Source organism: Herpailurus yagouaroundi, unplaced genomic scaffold (genome assembly GCF_014898765.1).
Source record: "Herpailurus yagouaroundi ecotype Mexico unplaced genomic scaffold, PumYag 186, whole genome shotgun sequence".
Taxonomy (NCBI): Eukaryota; Metazoa; Chordata; class Mammalia; order Carnivora; family Felidae; genus Herpailurus; species Herpailurus yagouaroundi.
The window spans coordinates 29,873,672-29,899,875 of NW_024412417.1; the positions used below are offsets into that span (position 1 = coordinate 29,873,672).

General features: G+C 42.7%; 1 protein-coding gene across 1 annotated transcript in view; it reads right to left on the reverse strand.

Annotated features, from left to right (window-relative positions):
* The window catches only part of SNTB1 (syntrophin beta 1), a 240,483-nt gene that overhangs the window by 12,519 nt on the left and 201,760 nt on the right, over positions 1–26,204 (reverse strand). Inside the window, exon 4 of the mRNA XM_040494335.1 lies at positions 22,053–22,192. Coding sequence (XP_040350269.1) covers positions 22,053–22,192 — 140 coding nt within the window. The remainder of the gene's footprint in view (positions 1–22,052; positions 22,193–26,204) is intronic.

Genomic DNA, 26,204 nt, shown 5'->3' on the forward strand with positions numbered 1-26,204 from the left:
CAAGTTTGTTACAGCATATTCACAATAGTTAAGATATAAAAACAACCTAAATGTCCATCGATGGATAAATGGATTTTACAAATGTGGTATACACACACACACACACACACACACACACACTGGAATATTACTCAGCCTTAAGAAAGAAGGAAACCCTGCCATTTGCAAGAGCATGGGTGAATATGGAGGGCACTATGGCTAAGTAAAATAAGCCAGGCAGAAAAAGACAAATGGTGGTATCATTCATATGTGGAATCTGAAAAAAAGTCAAACTCATAGAAACAGAGTAGAATGATGGTTGCCAGGGCTACAAGGTGGGAGAAACAGGGAGATGTTGGTCAAAGGGTACAAACTTTTAGTCATAAGATGAATAACCCCTGAGGATCTAATGTACACCATGATCACTATACTTAATAATACTGTATTGTATACTTGAAATTTACTAAGAGAATAGACCTTAGGCTATTCCCTCCAAACACACACCAAAGTAACTATATTGAGGATATAGATGTATTAATTAACTTGATTGTGGTAATCATCTCACCATATATACATTGTGCACATTAGGCTTTATTTGTCAATTATACCTTAATAGAAAGTAATAATAAAAGAGAAGTTCCATGAATCTCATTGAGAAAAGAATCTGGGACAGTGTGAAGGGAACTGTCTGTTGACATGGGTTTCAAAATCTTGGTGAGGCTAAAGAAAAAAGAAAGCATTTCTCAAAAGCCTAACATGAGTTATAAAGGGATTGAGAGCCAGGTAAAAATTCAAGGTACAAATATGGATTTTTGAATTTATTCCATCCTATTTTTAAAAAATGTATTCTTTTGTTCAAAAGTCAAACTGTCAGGGTGCCTGGGTGGCTCAGTTGGTTAAGCGTCTGATTCCTGGTTTTGGCTCAGATCATGATCTCACGATTGTGAGAGTACTTAAGATTCTCACACCCTTCTCCCTCTGCCACTCTCCTGTTCTTGCACATGCCTGTGCACACATGCTTGCATGCACATGCACACACACACTTTCTCTTTCCCTTCAAAAGAATAAATAAGGTAAACATTAAAAAAAAAAGAAAGGTACATACAAAAAACAAGGATTTATATTGTTTTCTTAGTTGCGTAAATGTTTTTTATACTTGATGGTGTTTAAGTTTTAGTTACTTGAGGAAATACATCTAGCTTTTCCTTTTTAAAACTCTTAAAAATCTGTATAGGTTGGGGGCATCTGGCTGGCTCAGCCAGATCTCGGATACTGAGTTCGAGCCCCACATGGTATGTAGAGATTCCTTAAATAAATAAAACTTAAAAAAAAAATCGGCATTTTTTTACAGCTGGCCAGCTGCACTGTAAACTGAAGAGAGATAACAAGGTTTGGGGGGCATAAAAGCCCTCATGAGACCCCTATTCTGCCATGTGTTAAATGTTCTAGGAATCCCTACTTCATAAGGTAGTGTTTTAAAGATCAACTGAAATAATCTGTGAAATCCATAAAATAATAATATTCTAATCTGTCCACATCTAGCACAGACCCAGCATATGGTTTGTACTCAGTATTATTTCCATACCCTTACCCTATCCCTTAGTGCCCCTACCCTCATTTCCCTTATTTTAATATAAGCAAGATGAATTTTTCTTTTAGTAGGCTCCACGCTCAATGTGGGACTTGAACTCACAACCTTGAGAGATCAAGAGTCACACGGTCTATCAACTGAGCCAGCCAGGCACCTCTCGGTTTCCTTATTTTAAAAATACAACTCCTGCCTCCCATGCTTGGGATTCTTTATAATAAAGTACAAAAAAAAAAAAAAAGCACTTAATTCAGTATTTAGTGATCATCAGAAGCATTCAGTAAACGTTAGTTCCCTTACGCCTTCCCTAGCCGGACATGTTCTCATTTGTTGTACCCTGAATGTCCACCGAGGGCGCATCAGCGCTGTCACAATCAGGGCCAGTGCAAATGTAACACTGAGGCACAAGTGAAGGGAGAAGATGTACCACCCTCACGGAGAATGTCACTTTTTTATGAATTTCCTACCAATATTAATTTTTCTCCAGAGAGACTATAAAATCGAAGCCAATAATAACTGGAAATTTAATTTGTTGGAAAATTTGCACTTGGTAGGTCTGGGTATAGGGAATGAAATTACTAACTGACTCTAACAAGGTATGAGAAAGGCCTGATTCTAGCGGACCAACACTATGCACAGGGTGTCCTTGATGGGGAAACCCAGTGAGTTAAGAGGGAGCACCACTTCTATATTTGTTATTCGTCTCCTCGCCAAATTTCATTCAAAAGAAAAGGGAAGAGAACAAATTGATTTTTCCACTGATCACGTGTGAATTATCTAATATCTATATTAAAGAACAAGTTGATTTGCTATCTGAAAAATAGCAGACATGCTGAATAATGTATTCTTTTGAGTACACCAATATTGGTTAATGAAATGTGCCAAGCTGTAGGTAAACAATCAGATAAAGCAAATTTCTTTTCTGCATACTGGTAACAAAAACATCTTCCAGATTAAAAACAAGTGAATTGGGGCGTGTGGGTGGCTCAGTCGGTTGAGCATCCGACTTCGGCTCAGGTCATGATCTCGCAGTTCCTGAGTTCGAACCCCGTGTCGGGTTCTGGACTGACAGTTCAGAGCCTGGAGCCTGCTTCAGATTCTGTGTCCCCCTCTCTCTCTGCCCCACCCCTGCTTGTGCTCTGTCTCTCTCTTTCAGTGAATAAACATAAAAAAAATTTTTAAATCAAGTGAACTACATCCCAGTATCCACACAATGCATATAGGTACATGTACTTCTCTGCGCAAAGTATTACACAGACCTTGAAAGTTATTTTATAAACACGGATGGCAAATATGGGGAAATGTGTATGTATCTACCGAAAGTCTCCAGATACACAATTCAACCATGTAAGAGAAAAACCTGGAAACAAATCCATTAAAATGCTGAGTCATTTTATGGGTCATTTCATTTCTTCTTATGGTATTTTTTTTTTAATCTTGAAATCTCCACTTAGCAACAGATACTTTACAATTTAAAGATTCACCTTAGAAGGCTATGAGGCTGGAATGAAGTCAGATCTTTCACTTTAATTTTTAGGACCAGAGCTTGTATTCCACTGAAAAATACATGCATTCTGACTCAGAGCAACAAACATCCTTTGCTTGTTGTTTGTATAACATTAGTGTCAATTCAGTGTTGGAACAGTGGATGAGCTCCTCTCTGTGGCCCTACATGTCCATATGTCTAGGTTATTCTAAACTGTCCATGCCTTTCTCTTCAGACTTAACACCTGCCATGGAAGAGCCTTTCTCAACATGGAGTTAACTGAGCCGTGTGGGATGGAACCTACACCTGTGGCCTCATTAATCCCTTACACAAACCAACTGGCCTCTGGCAAATGAGACAGAAGAGACCCTGAGACCTGCCAGTTGAAGTTACAGAATCTTTTTTGATTCAGAGTGCTCCAAGGGGCCTTAGAGGAGCTTCCTGCTCTGTTCAGGTCTCTTCTCTACTTCCAAATGATCACCAAAAAAGTCACGAAGTTCATTCATTCAATCAATCAATCAAGATTTCGCCATTCGCCAACTGATACATCCTACAAACATTTATGGAATACTTCCCTGTTACGGACTGAACTGTGTCCCCCTAAAATTCCTATGTTGAAGCCTTTGCCCATGTGACTGTATTTGGAAATACAGACTATATAAGGTTAAGTAAGGGCATAAGTGTGGGCCCTTAACCAATAGGATGCTGCCCTTACAGGAAAAGAGATGCCAGGGGCGCCTGGGTGGCGCAGTCGGTTGAGTGTCCGACTTCAGCCAGGTCACGATCTCGCGGTCCGGGAGTTCGAGCCCCGCGTCGGGCTCTGGGCTGATGGCTCAGAGCCTGGAGCCTGTTTCCGATTCTGTGTCTCCCTCTCTCTCTGCCCCTCCCCCCTTCATGCTCTGTCTCTCTCTGTCCCAAAAATAAATAAACGTTGAAAAAAAAATTAAAAAAAAATAAATAAAAAGAAAAAAAAAAAGAAAAGAGATGCCAGAGATCTCCCTCCCTACACATACACACACACACACACACACACACACACACACACACACACACACAAAGAGCAAGGACCAAGTGTGGACAGAGCAAGAAGGCAGCTGTCTATAAGCCAGGAAGAAAACCCTCACCAGAAACCAACCCTGATGGCACATTGATCTTGGACTTTTATCCTTCAAAACCATGAGAAAATAAATTTCTGTTGCTTATGTCACCTGCTTTGTAGTATTTTGTTATGGCAGCCATAGCCAACTCATAAATGCACCTACTCTATGCAGACCCAAGGCTAGGCATGGTGTGAGTACAACAGATGTGACCCAAGGTTGGAGGAGATGAAGTTCATTTCAGGTTCTGCCCCAGTTCTTAGAGGCTCACTCCTGGAATATAAAAGAAAGTCAGAACCAGCCTCTGGCAGATGACAAGTGGAAGAGATGAGCCAGAGTCAAGTGGACGGATGGAGAATTATTCCTCTTCATTGGGGCAATCTGATTATTAAGAAGATCTTCCTTCAGAGGGTGAACTGGAACCTCAAGAGAAAGCTGTCCCATCATAGGAAAGGCAGCAGTGGATTCTGGCACAAGAACAAAGAAAGCCTACATTTATCAACATAATTGTCATTTCATCCCTACCAAGATATCGGAAATAATAGACTTCCTTGTTCTTTATATCATCCCCAACGAATTGCTTTTTGTGGCCAACAGTAATAAGTGGATGACAACATGTAGAGATGTGGACATGCACCACTATGCCACCTTGAGAAGTCCAAACAGAGTTGGTTAGTTTACAAATCATGGCATTGCAAAAATGAGACAAGGCCACTGGACAGGGTAGGACCAAGATCCTTTCTCTTACCTCTTTTTATTATGTGGGCTGCCACAGTGATAGGAGTGGCAGCTACAAGGAAGAGATAGAGAAAAATAGTGGAATGATTACATTTATAAATGTTCTGTGAAATCATTCTCTTGAGGTGAATTTGTATATTTCCAGCTCCAACCAATAAAATAATATTGGATATACACTACTGGATAATGTACTGTCTGATTGTTCACTGAGCATCTCAGAGGGCTCACGGGTACCTCAGATCAACAGAAGTTAAAGCAATATTGTATAAGGTCATTAAGATCTTAGGAATCCAATACTTGGGTTCTTTTTTTTTTAAGTTTATTTATTTACTTTGAGGGGGTCAGAGAGAGAGGGTGACAGAGAGAATCCCAAGCGGGCTCTGTGCTGTCAGCATGGAGTCCGACGTGGGGCTCGATCCTATGAACAATGAGACCATGACCTGACCTGAGATTAAGAGTCAGATGCTTAACCGACTGAGCCACCCAGGTGCCCCCCTTATACCTAGGCTCTAAATTAAGTAACACCAGGACCCACAAGGGCCATGTCCACTGCAAAGGACAGGATGTTTTCCCTGGGAGTCAAACCACTATTCAAAAGAAACCTTTAGATGGGCAATCGAGGGTCCTTATGAGGAAAGGTTTCCTAACAATGGCAAATACAACACAAGGGGCTATTTTTAGATGTCTATGGTGTACAAAGACAAGGACTAGGCAGCTCTGTATCTCCAGGCAAACAGTGTTATTGATGAGTGGCTGAAAGAAAATAATAACTTGTGAATTCTTGCTTTGCTGCTTTATGAAAATAACGTTTTTGAGATGTGAGCCTAAGTAAGGGGCAGTGGAAGCCAAGAAGGGAGTGGCATTTGGAAGAGAGCACCCTGATGCTTCAAATGAACTCAAGTCCTTCCTGGGAAGATTATACACCAACGTACCAGAAGGCCTTAGATGCTTCATAATTGAAACTCTGCGGGGACCTGTGGGAAATCAGGGAGAACAAGTCAGGCTGTTCTAAAAAAGTGAACTGGAAAAGTGAAAATTATATCTTGGTTTTCAAAACATGGAATAAAATAGATTCTTTGGCCCTGTTCCCAGGCAAAATTCAGTAATGGATTTTTTAAAAAGTGTTTCTTTATTTTGAGAGAGAGAGAATTAGAGCGAGTGAATGGGGGAGGGGAAGAGAGAGGGGCAGAGAGAGAATCCCAAGCAGACTCTGTGCTCTCAGCACACAGCCTGATGCGGGGCTCGATCTCACAATCCATGAGATCAAGAGTCAGACATTCAGCTGACAAAGCCACCCAGGGACCCCAGTAATGGATTTTTAAAAGCAATCGTTCTTTCTTTCTTTCCTTCTTTTTTTGACTTTGGAAAATAGGAAATAGGAGTCCATGAGGGCCTATATGGCTTCCTTACACCAACTGTTTTATCCAGAAACCAGATTATTAGAAAAGTAATAGACGAAGTAAGTATTCAGAAAAAAAAAATGTACTGACAGTTTCCTTTAATATTCATTTGGACTTAAAAGGAATAAGTTTTGGGTACAAAGCTTATCAGCTGGAAGAGTACTTTGTTAAGGGGTCATAGACATCACGAGTCAATTTAATTAGGAATGGAGGCAGAGCTATGGCCTTAGTCCTGTCCTGTTAAACATTTTTATCAGTGACTTGTATGAAGAGGGCATGCACTTCAAGTCAGCAAAATTGGTAAGAAGACGAAATATAGAATCAAGACGGAAGACTGCTAAGCACTGTAGTTTGAGCCCAAAACAAACAACGACAACGACAAAATTAGAATGGGAGAGACTTGATGTAGAAGCACCACTGGAAATTAGTTGACTCAGAGCTACCAACAGCACTAACGTGAATTTAAACTCAATTAAAAGAATGAGAGCAGGTGCTGGCCCTGTGTGGCCCTATGCTGGTCAGACCATGCCTAAAACGCAGCATTCAGTCCTAGACACCAAGCCCTGTGGACCGTTATTCTGAACAATGTGTATAAATCATAAAGTAAACAGAATTACAAAGGAAAGCAGTAATACCGAAATACAGTTCCACGCAAGACTCCTAATGCTGAAGACAATGATCAAAACAGCAGAGTACCCAAAACTGCTTCAGACAGAACATCGTTTGGATATATCCTGTCTGGCAAAGAGAAGACATTGTGTGAGGAATGGAAGGAGGGAGGGGCAGGCATAAGTGTCCACGATGTCTGTGGAAGTGCTCAAGCATAGGCTGGACAGGGACTTCCTGGGGACAGTAGCGACACTTCTCCCCTTGAGAGTCTACAGTCGGATCAAAGCCATCCCTGAACCTTGGCCCATCCAGGAAGAGCCACATTTGGAGCAGACGATTTGCTTCCAGGGATGCAGGGTGAGGTAGGAGGTCTTCCAGGAAGACTGAGACAGCCTCCATGGCAGCCAGCAGGGGTCCTTGGACACCACTCTGTGGGGTTTGTTGCTCATGTGTTGAAGTTGACAGGTCCAGGGTAAAAATATGTGGGAGGAAACAAACTTGCTGTGGACAGCACAGCAATCTTCTGGAGCTCCAGACCAAACGCAGTATGGTCTCCTTAAGGTAGGTGCCCCTCTTCCAGGTCCCTACACAGTATTTACGATTACTATCTCCTCTCCCTTGCTAGATTCAGATGCTCTTCAGGGTAGGAGCATCTCTCCTTGATTCTGTGGTGCCTGGCATTCTACCTGACACGTGGGATTCACTACCTGTTGGCTGAACAACTGCATGAATACAAGTTTTCCAAAATGTTTAAAAAATGTGAGTTCAATTTTGCAAAGGAAAGCACACACACACACACACACACACACACACACACACACGCCTGACCTATTCTGAAATGCTATGAAATGTGCAGCAGTGAAAAGGCCCCCTAATGGGCTCTTCACTTGCAGACCACGCTTAGGAACACATTACCATAGCCAGATTCTGGACACTAAGTAGCAAGTAAATGTCAGCTGGACATTAAGATTTTTAAAAGTCATCACGTGCACGTTTAGAAAGGTAGGGCTTAAGGAATAGAATGTGTCTGCTAAAGTTTGGAGTTTGTCCTATTCTATTTTTTTTTTTTAAGTTTTTAGATTTATTTTTGAGAGACAGAGCACAAGTGGGGAAGCGGGACAGAGAGAGGAGACCCAGAATCCAAAGCAGGCTCCAGGCTCTGAGCTGACAGCACAGAGCTTGACGCGGGGCTCAAACCTATTAACCATGAGATCACAACTTGAGCTGAAGTTGGACACTTAACCGACTGAGCCACCCAGGCGCCCCAGAGTTTGTCCTATTCTTGCAGAACAGCCTCTTTGCATGCCTCCCAAGATTCTTCCCAAGGATATTTTCTGATCTGCAGTCTCAAGGGGGACTCTGAAATAGCTATTATTTATATTTCAATTATTTTACATTTTAAGCTATTTGTGTATCCTTAAAAATATGACCATCTGTCTCTTATCTGTGGCAGGGACTAAACTATAGCAACCAAGGAAATGCTGTCTCTCAAGAGAAGATAACTCTCTTACCCAGTCAGGGAAAAATACTGGCACCCTGGGACAGGCTTTCAAGCTGTAATTCACACGCAGTTTCTAAGTTTTATCTGAAACTGTGTGAGAAACCCAAGGACATGCTTTGTTCTCTGGTTACAGAAGTCAAATACACATGCCCATGGTTGGAAGCAAACTCCACCAACTCCAGCAAGATGTGACATTTCCTATTATCTGGAAGTATGAATAAGGGAACAAATGAAAGGCCCATATAAACCGAGTGGTCCTGGAGAGTGAAGCCACAGACATGAGGGGACAGAGGAGAGAGTCAGATAGCCCAACTGGGCTATTTGCCAACTGTGCGACCTCAGCAAGTCTCAAACACTCTCCACGCCTCAGATGCCTCAAATGCAAACTGGGGGTAGCAGTATGCCTACCTCATTGTATTGTTGCTAAGGATGAAATGAGTTATATGAATGCTGGGTGGAACAGCGCCTGGAACAGAATATGTAGGAATAGCCACTATTCTCATTAGGTCAATCAGGGCGGGACTTTTTATCTGATTGTTCCCAACTGTATGTGTACAACCTAGAACAATTCCAGGCACGTGGCAAGCACTCAGCAAATATCTGTTGAATGAAAAGCTAGAATACAAGGAGGATTATTTTCTAAGAAGTTTGTGATTAATGACTGTTATGAGATACTGTGATTTCTCTCCCACCCTCAGTCTCCCATCAGGAAACCGTAGTTCATGCTAGATCCAAAGAACTTGGGTTTACATCTGCTAAATGCTCATTTCCAGATTAACTCAATCCTGGCAAAAAGTGATCTTGAAAGGTAATTGGGAAGAGATACTCTATGGGATTAGCCTAACATCCATCTCCTGTTCCTTCCTTCAAATCCATCTCTAGCAACTGGTGTTTTTAGCAGTGACTTGTTTAGGGAGTCAGAGTTAACCTTTTCTGGTCTGAGAGTGGAAGGTACCATTTTATCAACGAAGTAAGTCAGTAAGATTTCACATTCATGGCTAGCATGGATCCAGTGTACATAAATTTAAAGATTTATATATAAATGGGTCCCTAACCTAGAAAAAGAAAGGGTGAAATGTTTTTATTTTTATAATGTCTACTTATTTTTGAAAGAGAGAGAGAATGAGCAGGGAAGGGGCAGAGAGAGAGTGGGACAGAGGATCCAAAGCAGGCGCTGAGCTGACAGCATATGAGCCCGATGCGGGGCTCAAACCCACAACCCACAAACTGTGAGATCATGAGCTAAGCCGAAGTTGGACACTCAACTGACTGCGCCACCCAGGCGCCCTAAGGGTGAAATGTTTTTAAATGACTTCACTGCCCAAAGTGGCACCCAAGGTGGACCCCACAAGGCTCCATGTGGCTGTGAGATAAACCCACTTGCAGGTCAAATTCTTTGTTCAATATTTGGGGGAACCTGGTGGTAGAAATTCCTTCATGTCCAAAGAAGGTCAAGCAAAAGGTGTCTCTACTGAGGTACTAGGCTGCACACAGTTTCTGGATCCTCACATCCCTTTGCATGCCTGGTTTTGAGAAAAACAAAAACAAAAAAACCTGTCTCACAAAGGATGCTTATGCACTAATTTAATTCCGGATATAGGTGTTAGAAAATGCTGCATAAAATGTCCCACACAAAAACATTATTATTAATATCCTTAATTAAAACAAAAACAGTTACAGCACACAGATTCAGCCAAATTAGTAAAATTACATATTAGGTAACTGGGTTGCTAAGCAATATTACATTCTTGCTTAATTGCTGTAATTAGCATCTCCCAGCATATGCCACAATGCAAGCCAAAAAAAAAAAAAAAAAAAAAAGAAAGAAAGAAAAAGAAAAACAACTGTTCAGATCCCTTAAATGGTTCTGGTGCACTTGATTACTTCCATCCACTAGTCACCAGAGCCCAGCAGTCAACGGGCTGACTAGGAAAGAAGTGAGGGGAAAAGTCACTAGTAAGCTCTGGACTGTCAGGGCGGAAGGGCTGCTCAGAAACCAGCATGCTGCCCCTCAGCCAAGAAGAGCTCACAACTGCCTCCTTTCTACCTCCTAAACTTTCATCTGAACACGGTGCTGAAAGGTTAGGCAAAGGGGTGCCTGGGTGGCTCAGTCGGTTAAGTGTCTGACTTCATCTCAGGTCATGATCTCGCGGTCCGTGAGTTTGAGCCCCGTGTCGGGCTCTGTGCTGACAGCTCAGAGCCTGGAGCCTGCTTCGGATTCTGTGTCTCCCTCTCTGTCTGACCCTCCCCCGTTCATGCTCTGTCTCAAAAGTAAATAAACATTAAAAAAAAATTTTTTTGAAAGGTTAGGCAAGGTCCCATCTCTCCAAAAGATACCACTGAGGATACTGACTATAAGCAAAGACCGAGGTGATATAGGAGAATGAGCAGCAAAAGAGCCAATTTTTGACTTTTAGTAAATCCAGCTGGATTTCCAGAGACCCGGACACATGTTCTCCCTGGTCTCATGACCTCCCACAGCCAGCTGCTAGCAGTAATGTGGAGGGAGGAAAACCGATGCCTGTTCTGTGACTCGTTGCACTGACGCACTATCTCCCTGGGTCTCCACGATGCCCTGGAAAGCGTATCACAAGCTCCGCTTTACCAACAAGGAATCCATGGTTCTGTGTGCTAAAGTGGTAGCTGGCCAGGTGAGTGTCCAGAATAGGAACCCACATGACTATAAAGTCTATAAACTTTCCACTATACCAGGAAAAGGGGCCAAACTCCAGCGTGTCAACTGTAGATAGAAAGGAAATTAAAGAGAGGGAGGCAAACCACAAGAGACTTTTAAATACAAAGAACAAACTGAGGGTTGATGGGGAGGCACAGAGGGGAGAGGAGAAAATGGGTGATGGGCATCGAGGAGGGCACTTATTGGGATGAGCACTGGGTGTCGTATACAAGTGATGACTCACAGGAATACACCCCCAAAACCAAGCGCATACTGTATACACTGTATGTTAGCCAAATTGACAATAAATTATATTTAAAAGAGAGAGAGAGAGAGAGAGAGAATAATGAACTCTTCAGGTCACCCACAGATTTAATTCACCCCCACGCACTTGCCATCTCCAGAGATGAACAAGGCTTACAGTCTGATGAATGTTCTCACATATGATAGCCTAATGTCTTGGAAAGTCTTCCTTTCAAGTTCATAGTCTTTCTTTTTTTTTTTTTTAACCCTTAGCAATATTAGAACTTTAATTTTTAAATCTATTCTTTGAGTTTTCTGGTTATCTCTTCCACATTCCCTTATCCCATCTGTGTTTTAATTAGTTCAACATATATCACAATATGTATACAATAGGTATACTAAAAAGATCTTCAAGAACTTCTCCATGGAAAGTAATGACAATTAAAATCTGTCCTATTTTGCTGGGAAAATAAAACCATGAGTGAATAACCTGAAAAATTAGCTTTTATAACACTTGGCTTTTATCTCTCATATTTTTCTTCCTTCCTTCCTTCCTTCCTTCCTTCCTCCCTTCCTTCCTTCCTTCCTTTCTTTTTTTTTTTATAATTCCCCAACCATCAGCCCTTGGTACAATGTTGGCCCCTAACAGGAGACTGTGAAACATTTCTTAAACTGAACTGGACATTCTTGCCCCAAGGAAGAAGCCATCAATAGGCTACCTTCCTGCAGTGTTGCACCTGGGTGCCTCAGTCAGTTAAGTGTCCAGCTTTTGATTTGGACTGAGGTCATGATCTTAGGTTGTGAGATCTCAGGTTGTGGAGCTGCTCCTGCTTGGGATTCTCTCTCCCTCTCTGCTTCTTCTCTGCTCATTCTTTCTCTCTCTCCAAAAAAAAAAAAAAGGACTAGCTTTCTGGTGTGAGTTGAGGGGTTCCAGTCTCCCCATTCCATCTCTCACTTCCCCCTCCCTACAAATTAAAGCAACAAACTCTTAGCCCAGTCCTTATATCTCAACAACTTTGATCTAAGACACTACGAGTCCCTGATAAATGCAGTATTACATGTGGAATCAAATATGTCTACTTACTTATCAGTTGTTCATACATCAATTTCAATTAATTTTTTCAATATTAACAATTGCTAACATTTATCAATCACTTATTATGTCTCAGTCATATGTTAAACACTTACATTTACTGTCTTAATAGTTCCTATCAATAGCTGAATGAAGCAGAAGATACTACTGCCCTTCACAGAGATGAGGCTTGGATTCGGAGAAATTGATATTTTGCCCAAGATCACATGGCAAGTAGAGGTCTCAAGGTCAACTCCTTGTCTGACTCCAAAGTCCCTGGACCCCCTCACTCTGCTTATCTCCCACCCAACTCTGAGGAGCTTCTGGATTAACAGGAAGGAGGGCAGGAAGGAGGCTGGCCATTAGTGTGAACACCAGGTATGGTTCACACAAACGGGAAGAATGGGTGTGAAGGCCAACTCCACTCTTCTCAGGCTGACAGAGTGTGGTCCCATGGGCATGCAGATCCTCTTATGCTGCCCTAGGGAATGCCTATGGCACAGGCTCACATTCCCTAAGAGTGAAGAAGCCTCCCACGCTTAGTGTGAAAACCACAAGCTGATTGTAGTTGAATGTTTGACAAATGCGACTGGCCAAACTTCCCCAGTGGAAAGCATTCCTAAAATTTCTGAGGCTGGCCTGAGGCAGCAATTCCTTTTAGCACTGAGAAAACAGGTTAGTTCCTTAGACACCAAGGATTACCCAACATGTTTGATACAAGTGCCAGGGCCTTTGGCTCCCAAGTGGCATCAGGGGAGCAAAGTGCAATTCATCAGTTCCTCTTCCCCAGAGACCCCACCCCTTCTGTCGGGCCCACAGGTGGGACAGCTGGGCTCAGAGCCTCATTACTTTTGCAAGCTCTGTGCTTCCCAATCTTTTGCCAACCACTGGAACTGGGTGTGCAGAATTTCTGGGTTAAATCTCCTCTAGAATTCCAGAAATACTGCCACCTTAATCCTCTCTCCCTGTAGGCCTGTCACACTTGCCAATTATGATGACAGTGACAAAAAAAGAAAAAACCAACATACATCCTCCATATGGGCAAGAGTACCTTTTTTTCTTCATGTTCAGCGACATCAAGTAAGCTTTGGCTAAGCAAAAAAAAAAAAAAGTTTTCCCAAGGACTCAGAAAAGCTGAGGGATGAGAACAGCTAATATTACAACGTGTTTGAAAAGTTCCTGAGTGCACCGCTATAAATTGCAACGCGGATGCACGTAGGCACCATCGACGTTTGTCAGCAGGAGAAGCAACGGCTTATAAACTTCCCTGCATGGTGGTCGAACCAAGAACGTGCTGTGGGCATTTCTGATGCCACTGCTATGAAACACAACCAAATTTTCATCTTCCAGAAAAATATAAATTAAATGTGCCCGGGACTCCAAAAAAAAAAAAAAAGAGGAGGGAAGGAAGGGAAGGAAGGAAGGAGAAAGAAAAGCAAGAAGAAAAGAAAAAAGAAAGAACGAAAGAATGAAAGAAAGAAAGAAAGAAAGAAAGAAAGAAAGAAAGAAAGAAAAAGGGAAAGAAAGGAAGAAACGACAAAAAAGTAACAAAAAATAACCCTAAACAAATCAACAAATCAACTATGAACTGTCTGAGGAAGTAACTCGATTTTAAAAGAACCCCGTTTCCTACTGGCTCTGGCCCTGGCCAGTTCTTGTGCAAGAGAAAAGACTGTCTCTGACATTCTGAATAGTACTGCCTTGCAAGGCTAAGGCAAAGGGAGGGGCACAGGCCGTTGCCCAGTTGCCCAGTTGCCCAGTTGCTGTGGGCCAGTGTTCTGCTAAATGAGGCTGTCCTGTCAAGGCTCAAGATTGACTCCTGCCCCACCCTTACCCCCTCAATTCAAATGTTGAAGACCTAACCCTCAATGCCACCTATATGTAGAGACAGGGCCAACGAGGAGGACATTGAGGTTAAATGAGGTCCTAAGGCTGTGGCCCTGCTCTGGCGGTTTGACACCAGACGGCTCCAGCATTCTCTCTCCCCCCCGCAGGCACTCAAAGAGGTCACGTGAGCACACAGCAAGATGGCAGCCACCCACAGACCAAGCAGAGGGCTCTCACCAGAAACCAACCACACTGACACTGTCTTTGACTTCCAGCCTCTGGAACTGTGAGAAGGTAATTATCTGTTATCCAGGCAGTGGTATTTTGTTGCGGCAGCCCCAGCTGACTGACACTGCCATACTTTCATTTTCATAATCACTCTGTAGCAGACATTAGGATCCTAGTGTTCAGGGGGAGGAAACAGGATCAGAGAGGTGACATGATTTGCTTAAGATCACACAGCCTGTAAACTGGGGTCTGACTGGGCAAACCCAGAGTATGAACCCGGGTGTCAAATCCAATACTGTGATCTTTCCTCTCCACCAGTAAATAAAGTTGTTGTTTTTAATTAATTAATTAATTAATTTATTTATTTATTTTTGGTTCCACGTGAGAAACTTTATTAATGTAATTCAAAACTGCATAACCATCTCAGTGTGTATCCGAAAAAATAGAATTCAACACCCATTCATGATTTTGCTCTCATCCTTTACTCCTCTATATACCACCTTTTCCCATTCCCCTCCACAGAGGAAACCCCATACCCAAAATCTAAGGTAGGGATCTATCTAGAGAGTCTGGGTTCATGTTTTTTGCAAAAGAGAAGGAGGAGCTATGAGGATATATTCCCTACTATTTCCAACTCTGATTAAAATCTTCATCAGAGAGTCTTTGGAATCTCATACACGATGTTTTGAATAGAAGTAATGCCTTGCTGTCTTCAAGCACCCTGCCCACCCAATTTGCAGCAGACGACTTTGCCTCCTACTTTTAAGACCAAAACAGAACCCCCTAGTTGTCAACTCCCCCAAGTTCTTTCTTTCGTTTTTTTTTTTTGAGATTTATTTATTTATTTATTTATTTATTTATTTTATTTAACTTAATTTTTTAAAAATTTATATCCAAATTAGTTAGCATTTAGTGCAACAATGATTTCAGGAGTAGATTGTTTTTTCTATTTTTTAAGGAGATGGCTTTTCAGGCTTTTTGTTTGCTTTATTTTTATTTTTATGTTTTTGCTAACAGGATGGGTTTGAAAAGATTTCTTAGATGGTTCTATAATGATGACCTATGGATTTCCAGTGTGATGAAATTTTGTGTTTTTTTTTTTAAGTTTATTTATTTATTTTGGAGAGAGAGGCAGACAGAGAGAGAGAGAGAGAGAGAGAGAGAGAGAGAGAATGCTAAGCAGTCTCCATGCTCTCCGAGCAGAGACCGTTGTGGGGCTCGATTCCACAAACCGTGAGACCGTGACCTGAGCCAAAATCAAGAGTTGGATGCCACCCAGGCACCCTGAAGCTGCTTTTAAAATGTGGCAAATATACTTATTAAACTCCAAAATACAGAAAAGGTAAATAAGTAATAATAACCGAATTATTTAGCACTTACCATGTCTCCTTATCAGGTAGGTAGAGATACTATCCACATTACAGATGTGGGACAAGAGGCAATAAGAGATCACAAAACTTGCCCAAGTTTCCAAAGCTGGTAAGTAGCTGGAATTTGGAGGTGTGCCATAAATTTCCAGAATCTGTGCCCCAGACCTGCCCCAGGGGATTCCCCAGAGCATCCATGCAATGGAACACTATGTAGTCACTACATTGAAGCTAAGGTAGAGTGCAAAGTCTCAGTGGAAAATGCCTATGGGACCATGTTAAGTGAAAAAGCAGGGCACCACACAGCACATTTTGGGAGCTTCTGATGACTCTGTGAGCACTAGACCCAGGACAGCCCTCGAACTAATTCTTTGGTGGTCACCACAACATAAGGCAACATAAGACTTCTGACGAACCACCGGGAAGAAAGATGCACGTCCCTGCTGTGAAGTGTCCCTCTGATTGTGAACCCTGGGAGTATGAGAGGCACCAGACCATGGTCTTCCAAATCAGAGGTTCTCCAACTGTAGCCTGCATCAGAAGCCCCTGGGGGGCTGGCTGGTTAACTCAAAGACGGGCTGGGGACCCTACCTCCAGTGTCTGATTCCATCAGTCTGGAGTGGGGTGGAGAGTCCGTGTGTCTAAATTCCCAGGGTGTGCTCATGCTGCTGGTCTGAGGACCCCATTCTGAGAACCCCCAGTCTAAGCCACGGGTAGAAACTTTAGGTCTCTGATGGCATACAGAGCCCTGTCCTCACTCTGTCGTGTGATCTGAGTGGCTACCTACAGCGTGATTGAGTTGTCAGGAAAGCTAAGGAAAGATTTATGTGACATGCTTGGCACAAAGAGCCACTAAAACTCCAGGGAATAGGAACGTGCTTTTTTGGGGAGTGTGCAGAGAACAGGGGTTAAAAAGGTGCACGCAGAATCAGAATCCCAGGTGTATCTCTTACTGGCTGTATGACTGAGGGTGAGCTCCTTAACCTCTTAGTTCCTCCGTTTTACTTATCTGTGAAACAGGAATAAAGTCTAACCCTTCCAGGGTTGTGGGGGTCATCCTGAGGACCACACCTACCAGATGCTTGTTGAAAACACATACTCCTGACTCTGGAACCTAGAATCTCCAGGGCAGCGTCCTCAGGACTGGCCTCTGTTAAGAATCACCTCCAAACAGCCAGGTGATTCTCAAATTGGAAGTTTTGCCAGATAGGATAAAATCCATGTAAACACCTGGCCTTGATATACACTCCTTCCACAAAGCTCAACCACCAGTTGATTACTGCCTGGGTCTATGTGCAAATAGTCCTACCTTGGCCTTCTTGATAATATCACTCAAGATGATTCGTTAGAAAAAAAAGACACAAAGATGATTGATTAGTAGACGCCCTATAGTAAAACTTTAGACACCGTGGCTCTGTATTCATAAATAAAAATTAATTGAACTGCACATTTAAGATTTGTGTATATACTGCTTATAAATCACACCTTAATAAAAGGTTTTAAAAAGACAGGGGTCTCCTTCAGAAAACTGCACTCAGAGATAAGTTATGCTACTAGACAGGCTACGTGCCCAAATGCTCATATATAAAGGACACACTCTGGGGGCACTGGGTGGTTCAGCTGGTTAAGTGTCCAGCTTCGGCTCAGGTCATGATCTACTGGTCTGTGAGTCTCACTCTGTGCTGACGGCTGGGAGCCTGGAGCCTGTTCCAGATTCTGTGTCTCCCTCTCTCCCTGACCCTCCCCCACTCACACTCTGCCTCTCTCGCTCAAAAACAAATAAACATTAAAAGAATTCAATAAAAAAGAAGGGACACGCTGTCATATGTGACTATGGAATAAACAAAGTAAATACGTCACTTTATGAGCTTAGCTATGTGGCTAGGGAAGCAGCTAACGGAAGCACTGGGGTAACTTCTGTAACGGAAGGATCCAGAGTTTCCCTTTGACTTCTACCTCTTCCGGCAGTGATTTCCCTGCCAGCCCAGACTCCCATCTCCAAGAGCCAACTCGGTCTGCAAGGATAGAATGGTTTCTGTCTTCAGCTGAGGTAAACCCTGCTCCATAGCCTGGAGCCACTCAAGGGCTGCGACCCCTCAGTGTGATCACGTGATTCCAGGGATGGGATGGGTGGTTTTCCTTGTGTTTTTTTGTTTGTTTGTTTGTTTTGTTTTTGTTTTTGTTTCTGTCTGCTTTCCAAAAGTCCTTCTCTAGGAACATCCACAGGGCTGCGGAGGGAAGACAATCCTATCCAAGGCACACAAACCATGGCGGCTGCCCCACCAGCCAAAGGGTCCGTTAGAAACCTATTTTCTCAAAGTCTATCTCTGCTAGGCTTTGGAGAGACAGCAGCATTTAACAGACGCATTTAACAGATGAGAGGACTCTCAAAGAGGGAGGGGACATGATTAGCCCAGGCGAAGCACTCTTCCGGCAGGAGGAAAACTAAGACGGAAACTCTAGCTTGAGGGGATGAGCTAAGAATGAACAGCCAGGCCCGCCTTCACATCTTGAACATCCTCTGCCAAAGAGACTACCAGCTGGAGACCAAGGGCATGATTATGAGCCTAATTTGATCATTGCTCCTAGGGCTAATACGCACATGCGATAACACACTTTTCTTCAGCAGGTCAGTAGTGAGGCTGGCTAATTTGGGAAAGAGGAGGCAGTTAACTGGGAGGTCAACCATTGCCACTGCTCTCTTTTATGTTTACATGGTAGGCGCTGAGGTCGCGATGCTGCGTCTTCTGTTCTAAATGAGCACAGTTTGCACTGAAAGGGTTTCCATTTTCGATTTCCGTAGTGGATGTAGGCCACGCATGCACGTTGCTCACAACCCAGACGTGGCTTATGAGCCTGTAATGGGTATTCCTGGGGCCCCACCCAAACCTACCCAGATGCCAGTCCCTGTGCCTGTGCACCCAGCCCCCTGAGCCGCTGGTGGCCTGAAGAGCCTGCAAGATGACCTCCCCTGGGGCAGCCTGTGCTTTTGACGCACTGCCGTTGGGCGTGTGCCAGTCCAGTCACTTGCCCGAACAGGGACAGATTCTGAGCTGGTCATTTATGCTCTAGGGCGGTGCTGTCCAATACAACTTTCTATAATGACGGAGATGTTAATTTGTGCTGTCCAAAATAGTAGCCACCAGCCACAACTGCTGAGGGCCTGAAATGTATTAGTGTAACTGAGGAACTGAATTTTTAAAATCCTGAATGCACACATGCATGAATAAAAAAGCGGCCTCCGGGGGCGCCTGGGTGCCTCAGTTGATTAAGTGTCTGACTTCGGCTCAGGTCATGATCTTGAAGTCCATGAGTTCGAGTCCCTCATCGGGCTCTGTGCTGACAGCTCAGAGCCTGGAGCCTGCTTCAGATTCTGTGTCTCCCTCTCTCTCTGCCCCTCCCCCACTCATGCTCTTTCTCTCTCTCTCTCTCTCTCTCTCTCTCTCTCTCTCAAAAATAATAAATAAACATTTAAAAAAATCTTTAAAAAATAAACAATAAAAAAAAAGCAGCCTCCATTAATCAGAATGCCTTCAAACTATGAGAAGAAAGCTATGAATTAGGGCAAGTTCTACTTCCAATTTGCCTGAGAGTTACCTAGAAATTTTACTTAAACTTTTGTTCCTGAAAATCATTATTTTTTTTAGTTTATTTATTTTGAGAGATGGGAGGGGAGGGGCAGAGAGAGAGGAAGAGAGAGAATCCCAAGCAGGCTCAGCACTGCCAGTGCAGAGCCCAATGCGGGGCTGGATCTCCCAAACTGTGAGATCATGGCCTGAGCTAAAATCAAGAGTCAAACACGTTATTAACCCACTGAGCTACCCAGCCATCCCTTTCCTGAAAATCATTCTAAGAGGATGAATCCAACTTCTCTTCTTAGTATCTGGAATACAGAGACTATCGTCTAATCTTTCTTTTGTTCTAGTTGTGAGAATGCCTCAGAATCTGAACATCAGTGCCCATGGGTGAGGTCTGAGGACGTAAACTGTGGAAAAGTGAATTTAAATGGATCCCAAGACACAGCCTGAAATCTCCATTGGAACAGGAACATTTTAGGATGTTTGGGTTCTGATTATTGAGGTTTTTTGTAAATATCAATAATACTTTAATAGCTATCCTACCAAAGATTTTGAGGCTTAGGATACTCAAAAATTAAATTACTATTTTATTTTATTTATTAATATCTAAGTGATCTAGGCTTGGTCCCTGGTCCACGAAGGCCTCCTCTATTCACGTCTGGGGCCGATGATCACCTTCTTCAGGCCATACCTGCTGCTCTCCATAATCACAATAAGTGGAAGAAAAAGGGCTTTTAAGGAGTTTCAGCTCCATTCACCAGTGCCATTTTAATCTTCTGTCCCCTCTTGTTCTGCCCCTGGGTCTCCTTCTCTTCCCTGCACCTGAGCCTGGGCTATAACCTGTTTGGCACCTCAGTCTCTTGAGAATGGAGAACCCATCTTGTATGTATCTCTTGCTCAGAACAGATGCTCCTAAAACCTCAGTCCACTATGCTCTTTGTCTGTTGGACCAAACTCTTTTCAGAATTTGTCCCACCTTGTTCAATAATTCATTCAGCAGACATTTTATGGCCCAATATTGCCCAGGCACTATACCAGGGAAGCCGTAAACATTATGTTAGCATACTTACCTTCTAGATAAAGAAAGAGAGGTATAGGAGTGATGAAAACTGTGTCCATTATCACAAAGCACATACAGAAAGAGCTGGCAACAGGCACCAGGTCTGGGAGTTGTCAACTACTTGAAGGCAAGACTCAGGTTTGATGTGCTTTTGTGCTCAGGATACAGACTTTCAACAAAGGGATAAACACCTGATGCATTAAGATAATATGTCACATGGACAGGGGCGCCTGGTGTCTTAGTCGGTTAAGTGTTCGTCTCTTACTTTCAGCTGACGTCATGATCTCATGGTTGATGAGATCAAGCCCTGTGTTGGGCTCTGCACGGACAGCGTGGAGCCTGCCTGCAATTCTCTCTCTCCCTCTCTCTCTGCCCCTCCTGTGCACAAAAATAAATAAATAAACTTTATTAAACATTTTTTTTTCTGTGTGTTCCAGTACCACCGTATTTATGGACTTGGAAACTTGAATTTTACATAATTTTCACATGTCATGAAATATTTGTGTTCTTTTGCTTTTAAAAAACCATTTAAGGGGCGCCTGGGTGGCTCAGTCTGTTTAGCGTCCGACTTTGGCTCAGGTCATGATCTCGCAGTCAGTGAGTTCAAGCCCTGCGTCAGGCTCTGTGCTGACTGCTCAGAGCCTGGAGCCTGTTTCAGATTCTGTGTCTCCCTCTCTCTCTGACCCTCCCCCATTCATGCTCTGTCTCTCTCTGTCTCAAAAATAAATAAACGTTAAAAAAATTAAAAAAAATAAATAAATTAAAAAAATAAAATAAAAAAATAAAAAAACCATTTAAAAATGTAAAAACCATTCTTAGGTGATGAACTATAAAAAAATAAATAAACTTTAAAAAAATTTCACATTGGGGCACCTGGGTGGCTCAGTCGGTTAAGCATCTGACTTCGTCAGGTCACGATCTAGCGGTTCATGGGTTCGAGCCCCGCATCGGGCTCTGCGCTGACAGCTCAGAGCCTGGAGCCTGCTTCAGATTCTGTGTCTCCCTTTGTCTTTGCCCCTCCCTTGCTCATGATCTGTCTTTGTCTCTCAAAAATAATAAAAAATAAATGTAAAAAAAAGGTCACATGAACAATAGCTGTGCACGGAAGGTCCTAAGAGACAGACACACGCCTAGCAGCCCCACATGCATAGGAAGCACCATACTACTGAGGAAGAACTTGCTATGGGGTCTGTCATGCCGAGAAAACTTTAAAAAGCACAACAGGACATCCCATGACAATCTCTGTGCCACCGAGCGAAGGATGATTCTCCCTAAACTTCAAGATTGTAAACACATGTGCACAGTTCACCTCAAAAAGAATGGGGTGGAGACCCCCCAGGAAGGTGACTAGGCTGGGACCTTCTCACAGATGTCATTGCTCCTTCAGGATGGATAAAGCAGTTTGTTCTTTGTCTCTGTGTTGCCCCAGGTTTGGCCATAAACGATAATCAATCTACTGGATAAAAACGTGCGGCTCTACTCTGCAGGAGCCCTCAGTTCCTGATGCAACAGGAAGCAGGAATACGACGTGCTGAAATCATTGTAATTGACTAGAAAAGCTTCAAGCTGCAAACACATCAGATTCAAAGACAAGGTCATGGCTACCTGGTGGCAAGAAGAGGGTACGTGTGAACTGGGCTGAACCAGGCTTCCTTCCTCCGTGGCATGCTGTCATAGATTAAAAGGTCCTTCTCGGTCAGTACGACCAGGGCCGGCTTCCACTGTTTCTCACTCTCCCCGGGCACCTGAAATGGAAAGCAGGGTATCGTCAAACAACAGGTGAAGGAAGAGTGACTAGAAAGGAGAAGCTGGCATCCCCCCAATCAGAAGACCCAACGGTAGGAGTCCTTAGTTCAGGTTGTGAAATCCAAATGAGAAGAAACCATTCACGGCCGCAGGACTCTTGATCCTCGAAACTGTGTTTCTCAAGGGCCCCGGTATGTGTCGTCAGTGCAGCCAAGAAGCAGCCCAACTGTCAGACATCTGTCTCTGTTTCTCACCTGCCAGTCGGAACTGAAATCATTATTTCATAGTGGCATGCAGATGCTTGGGGGAATAAGCACGCCCAGATGGCTCGCTGGTAGAGTACATTGTTTTTATTATAAGATGGTAAGGTTTGAAAGCTTTTGAAGAATATCCAAAGGCTCTGAAAATGTATTATGGAGGCAAATGTCTGTCTGGAGAGGTAGGAGACATCACAGCCTTTTGCTTTGACTGTTTCTGTGATTCGGGCACCATCTTAAAATTCTCTTAGTTCCACTCAGCACAGAAAGTTCCTTAACCCAGAGGGATGAAACGACCTGGCAGGGATACGAGAGGATTAAAACATCAGTTGGATGTTTGGACCAGGTGACCCTTAAGGTCCCTTCCAATCCTGAGAGTCAGTTAGCTCAGGTCTTATCTCACGAGCCACCCCTCTCTGCCCAAACTCTGATGTGCTGATGTGTGATATGATGATGTGTTGATCATTCCCAATTCTGCATGTGTTCTTTCATCTGTGAAAATTCCCCCCTTCCAATTTAAACGTTGGGTCTTGGGATACATCTTGATGCTCAGTTTGGAACAACTCAGTGTGCTAGCCTTGGTACTCAAAGCATGGATCATGTTCCAGTAGCATCAGCATCACATGAGAGCTCGCAAGAAATGCAGAGTTCCAGGCTCATCTTAGACCAACAGAATCAAAATCTGCATTTTAACAAGATCTTCGGGTGACACGTATGCTCATTAAGGATTAAGAACCAGTGCTCTAGATGAGGTTAAGGTTTTCTTTGACACTGGTAATTCAGTGAAGATTCAACCCTTTCATAATAAACCATAATCCAAAATCTATTCAAAATTAAATGAGGCAGTAAGATAAATAAATGATAAAACTAATTTCTTCCCTTTCTATTTGTATCGTTACCTTTTCGTAAGTGCCACAATGACATCTGTATTGAAGTGGCTTTAAGATTGAATGATCACAGTAGAGAAGGTGGGCAAGATTGTGGAAGGGGTGAGCTTTGTAGGTCATGTACTTTTATGGGCTGCTTGACTCTGAGTCCCTGCTCCATTATTTATTGCCCCTGTGACTTTGGGCAAGTTATTATTCCCTATGCGTCTATTTCCTCACTGATAAAATTGCACAGACAATGGTTAAGAGTATTTTCTCTGGAGCTAGAGTGCCTGAACATAAATCACAGCTCCTCAATTCACCAGCTGTGGGATCTTGGGCAAGTCAGCAAATCTCTTTGTATCTGTTTCTGTATCTGTAAAATGGGGAAATAATAGGACCTATACCAGAGGATTATTGTGAAGATTGGGTTAAAATGTCTAAAATGCTGATCACAGTGCACCATAAGCATCATTTAGAGCCTGTTAAGTGGCATATACCTCATAATGCTACAGTGGAGACTAAATGAGACTGTGCACAGGGCACCTCGCTGGTTCAGTCAGTAGAGCATGCAAGTCTTAGTCCCAGAATTGTAAATTCAAACCCCAAATTGGGTGAGGAACCTACTTTAAAAGAATTTTTTTAAGATAAATGAGACAGTGTACATAATGTGCTTAGCATAATATCTGGCAGATGGTAAGACCCTCCAGCGAAATTTAGGGTGGGAAACTTGTAGCAGACTCACTGAATTCTAAACTTGACAAAAAGGTATTCATTGGAAAGGCAACAGTATGACAAAGTACTGGTTTTCCTTGAAAAAAATTATAAGGCAAGCCAAGAATATCCTTGGTGTTAACAATTTCAATTCATTCTTTTCCCATCCATTCCAAAGTTGTCCCAGGAAGAATTCATTACAAAATGATCATGCACCCCTTACAGCAATTCCAAATAAAATCTCCCTTTCAAGAAGGAAGAAATCCTCAAAAAGCTATTTAGACTAGAATGTGAATGACTACCTGGCATATTTCTCCCATTATGCATTTCATACATATATAAAAAAAAATATCCAGGGTTAGCCTATTGCTTTTTCCAACAACAATAGCACCTTTAAGAGATCAAAATGAACTGATACAGAAAACAAGGTATTAGTAACCCGCAAGGTGACCACACTATAGTCTCAAAGCATAAAGTGTTTGGGAGTTTGGAGTAAATTTTTTCCAGCCTCTACATTAAACTTAGCAAATTACTTTTCCAGTTCATTAAATAGGACTGGAAAAGCTACAAATGATCCTCCCCAAAGTGCCTATCTTCCTTACCTAGTCAGATCTGATCCATTAACTTTGACTGGAACCATTTAAACGTGAATACAACTAAGCATCATTCTTCAAGAACAATATTAAGTTTGCAAAAATAAACCTTACCAGTGAATGCCAACAGTAAAATACAGAAATTTCTAATGGTGGAGTCACAAACTCACCCACATGTCAAATGGTATATATATGTATGAATAATTCTAAAGCCCTAAAACACAAAATGGTTTATTAAAGAGTGCTTCATGGATTTGTTAACTGTGCCGTAAGAATACTCAGAGTGGACGTTTCCCACTGTTCCTGTGCGCAGAGCTTTCATTTGAATGCTATCTGAATGCTTGAAGCTAGAAATCGGCCCATGAGGACAACAGGCTTCCAAGGAGAAAAATGTTATGTTGAATACAGGTTTCTAAAACTATACTTTATGCCACGTGAGCTTCGCATTTGCAAAGCCTTTCAAGAACACGTTTCTTCAGGCTGGAGTATTTGTGCTGTTGTTCAGTGACAACTTCCATTATAAATCCAAATTTCCTGGCACCCAAATTTTCCCCAGCATTAATTCAACAGTTCTGGGACACGTCTACATTTTATTAAAACGTGGCTCCTGAAACAGATGTGACAACTTCCATCTCGATCCCGGCTTCCTGCCATGAGATGCGGCAGCAATCAGTGTCTCAAGAACTGATCATGTTTCTCATGAAGAAGGCAAAGGGGAAGAAACGGAAACAGACACACAATCCTGAAATTACTCTGAAGCACATCTGTGGTGAACTGAATCCTGTCCCCATGGTCACTTCTGTGGAGCATGAGAGAAAAGGTTGACAAAATGGCAAGAAGAATTTGAGAGAGTGGAAAGAAGTCTCTGCTAACAACTGAGGGAAGTAGAAATAAATGTATGAAATGAACATGTTGTATATCTTAAACCCAGGCAATGTTACATGTCAATTCTATCTCAATCAAAAACACCTGAGGGAAGAACAGTCACTGAATCCTCTGTTGGAGACAGGTTTCCTACGTCATTGAGGTCAGTAGGAACTTTCAAACTTTTAAAATTCATTGGACACATCACATCATTCATTCATTGTGATCACATCACAAGTCACGGAACAAAATGGGGTTCTGGATGGGGTTCCAGCCTGGCTGAAATCTGAGACTTTATGTCTTTATCCTTCCATCACCCACACCTTTGAGTGAGGTTCCTAGCAACCACTGGGACACAGTTAGAAGACTGCTGACCGTGTTTCCTCTAAAATATCTAAAATCTGGGGCGCCTGGGTGGCGCAGTCGGTTAAGCGTCCGACTTCAGCCAGGTCAAGATCTCGCGGTCCGTGAGTTCGAGCCCCGCGTCGGGCTCTGGGCTGATGGCTCGGAGCCTGGAGCCTGTTTCCGATTCTGTGTCTCCCTCTCTCTCTGCCCCTCCCCCGTTCATGCTCTGTCTCTCTCTGTCCCAAAAATAAATAAACGTTGAAAAAAAAATTAAAAAAAAAATAAATAAAAATATTAGCTATTCTAATTCCAAGAAATACATGCACCCCATGTTTACTGCAGTATTATTTACAACATACAAGATATGGAAGC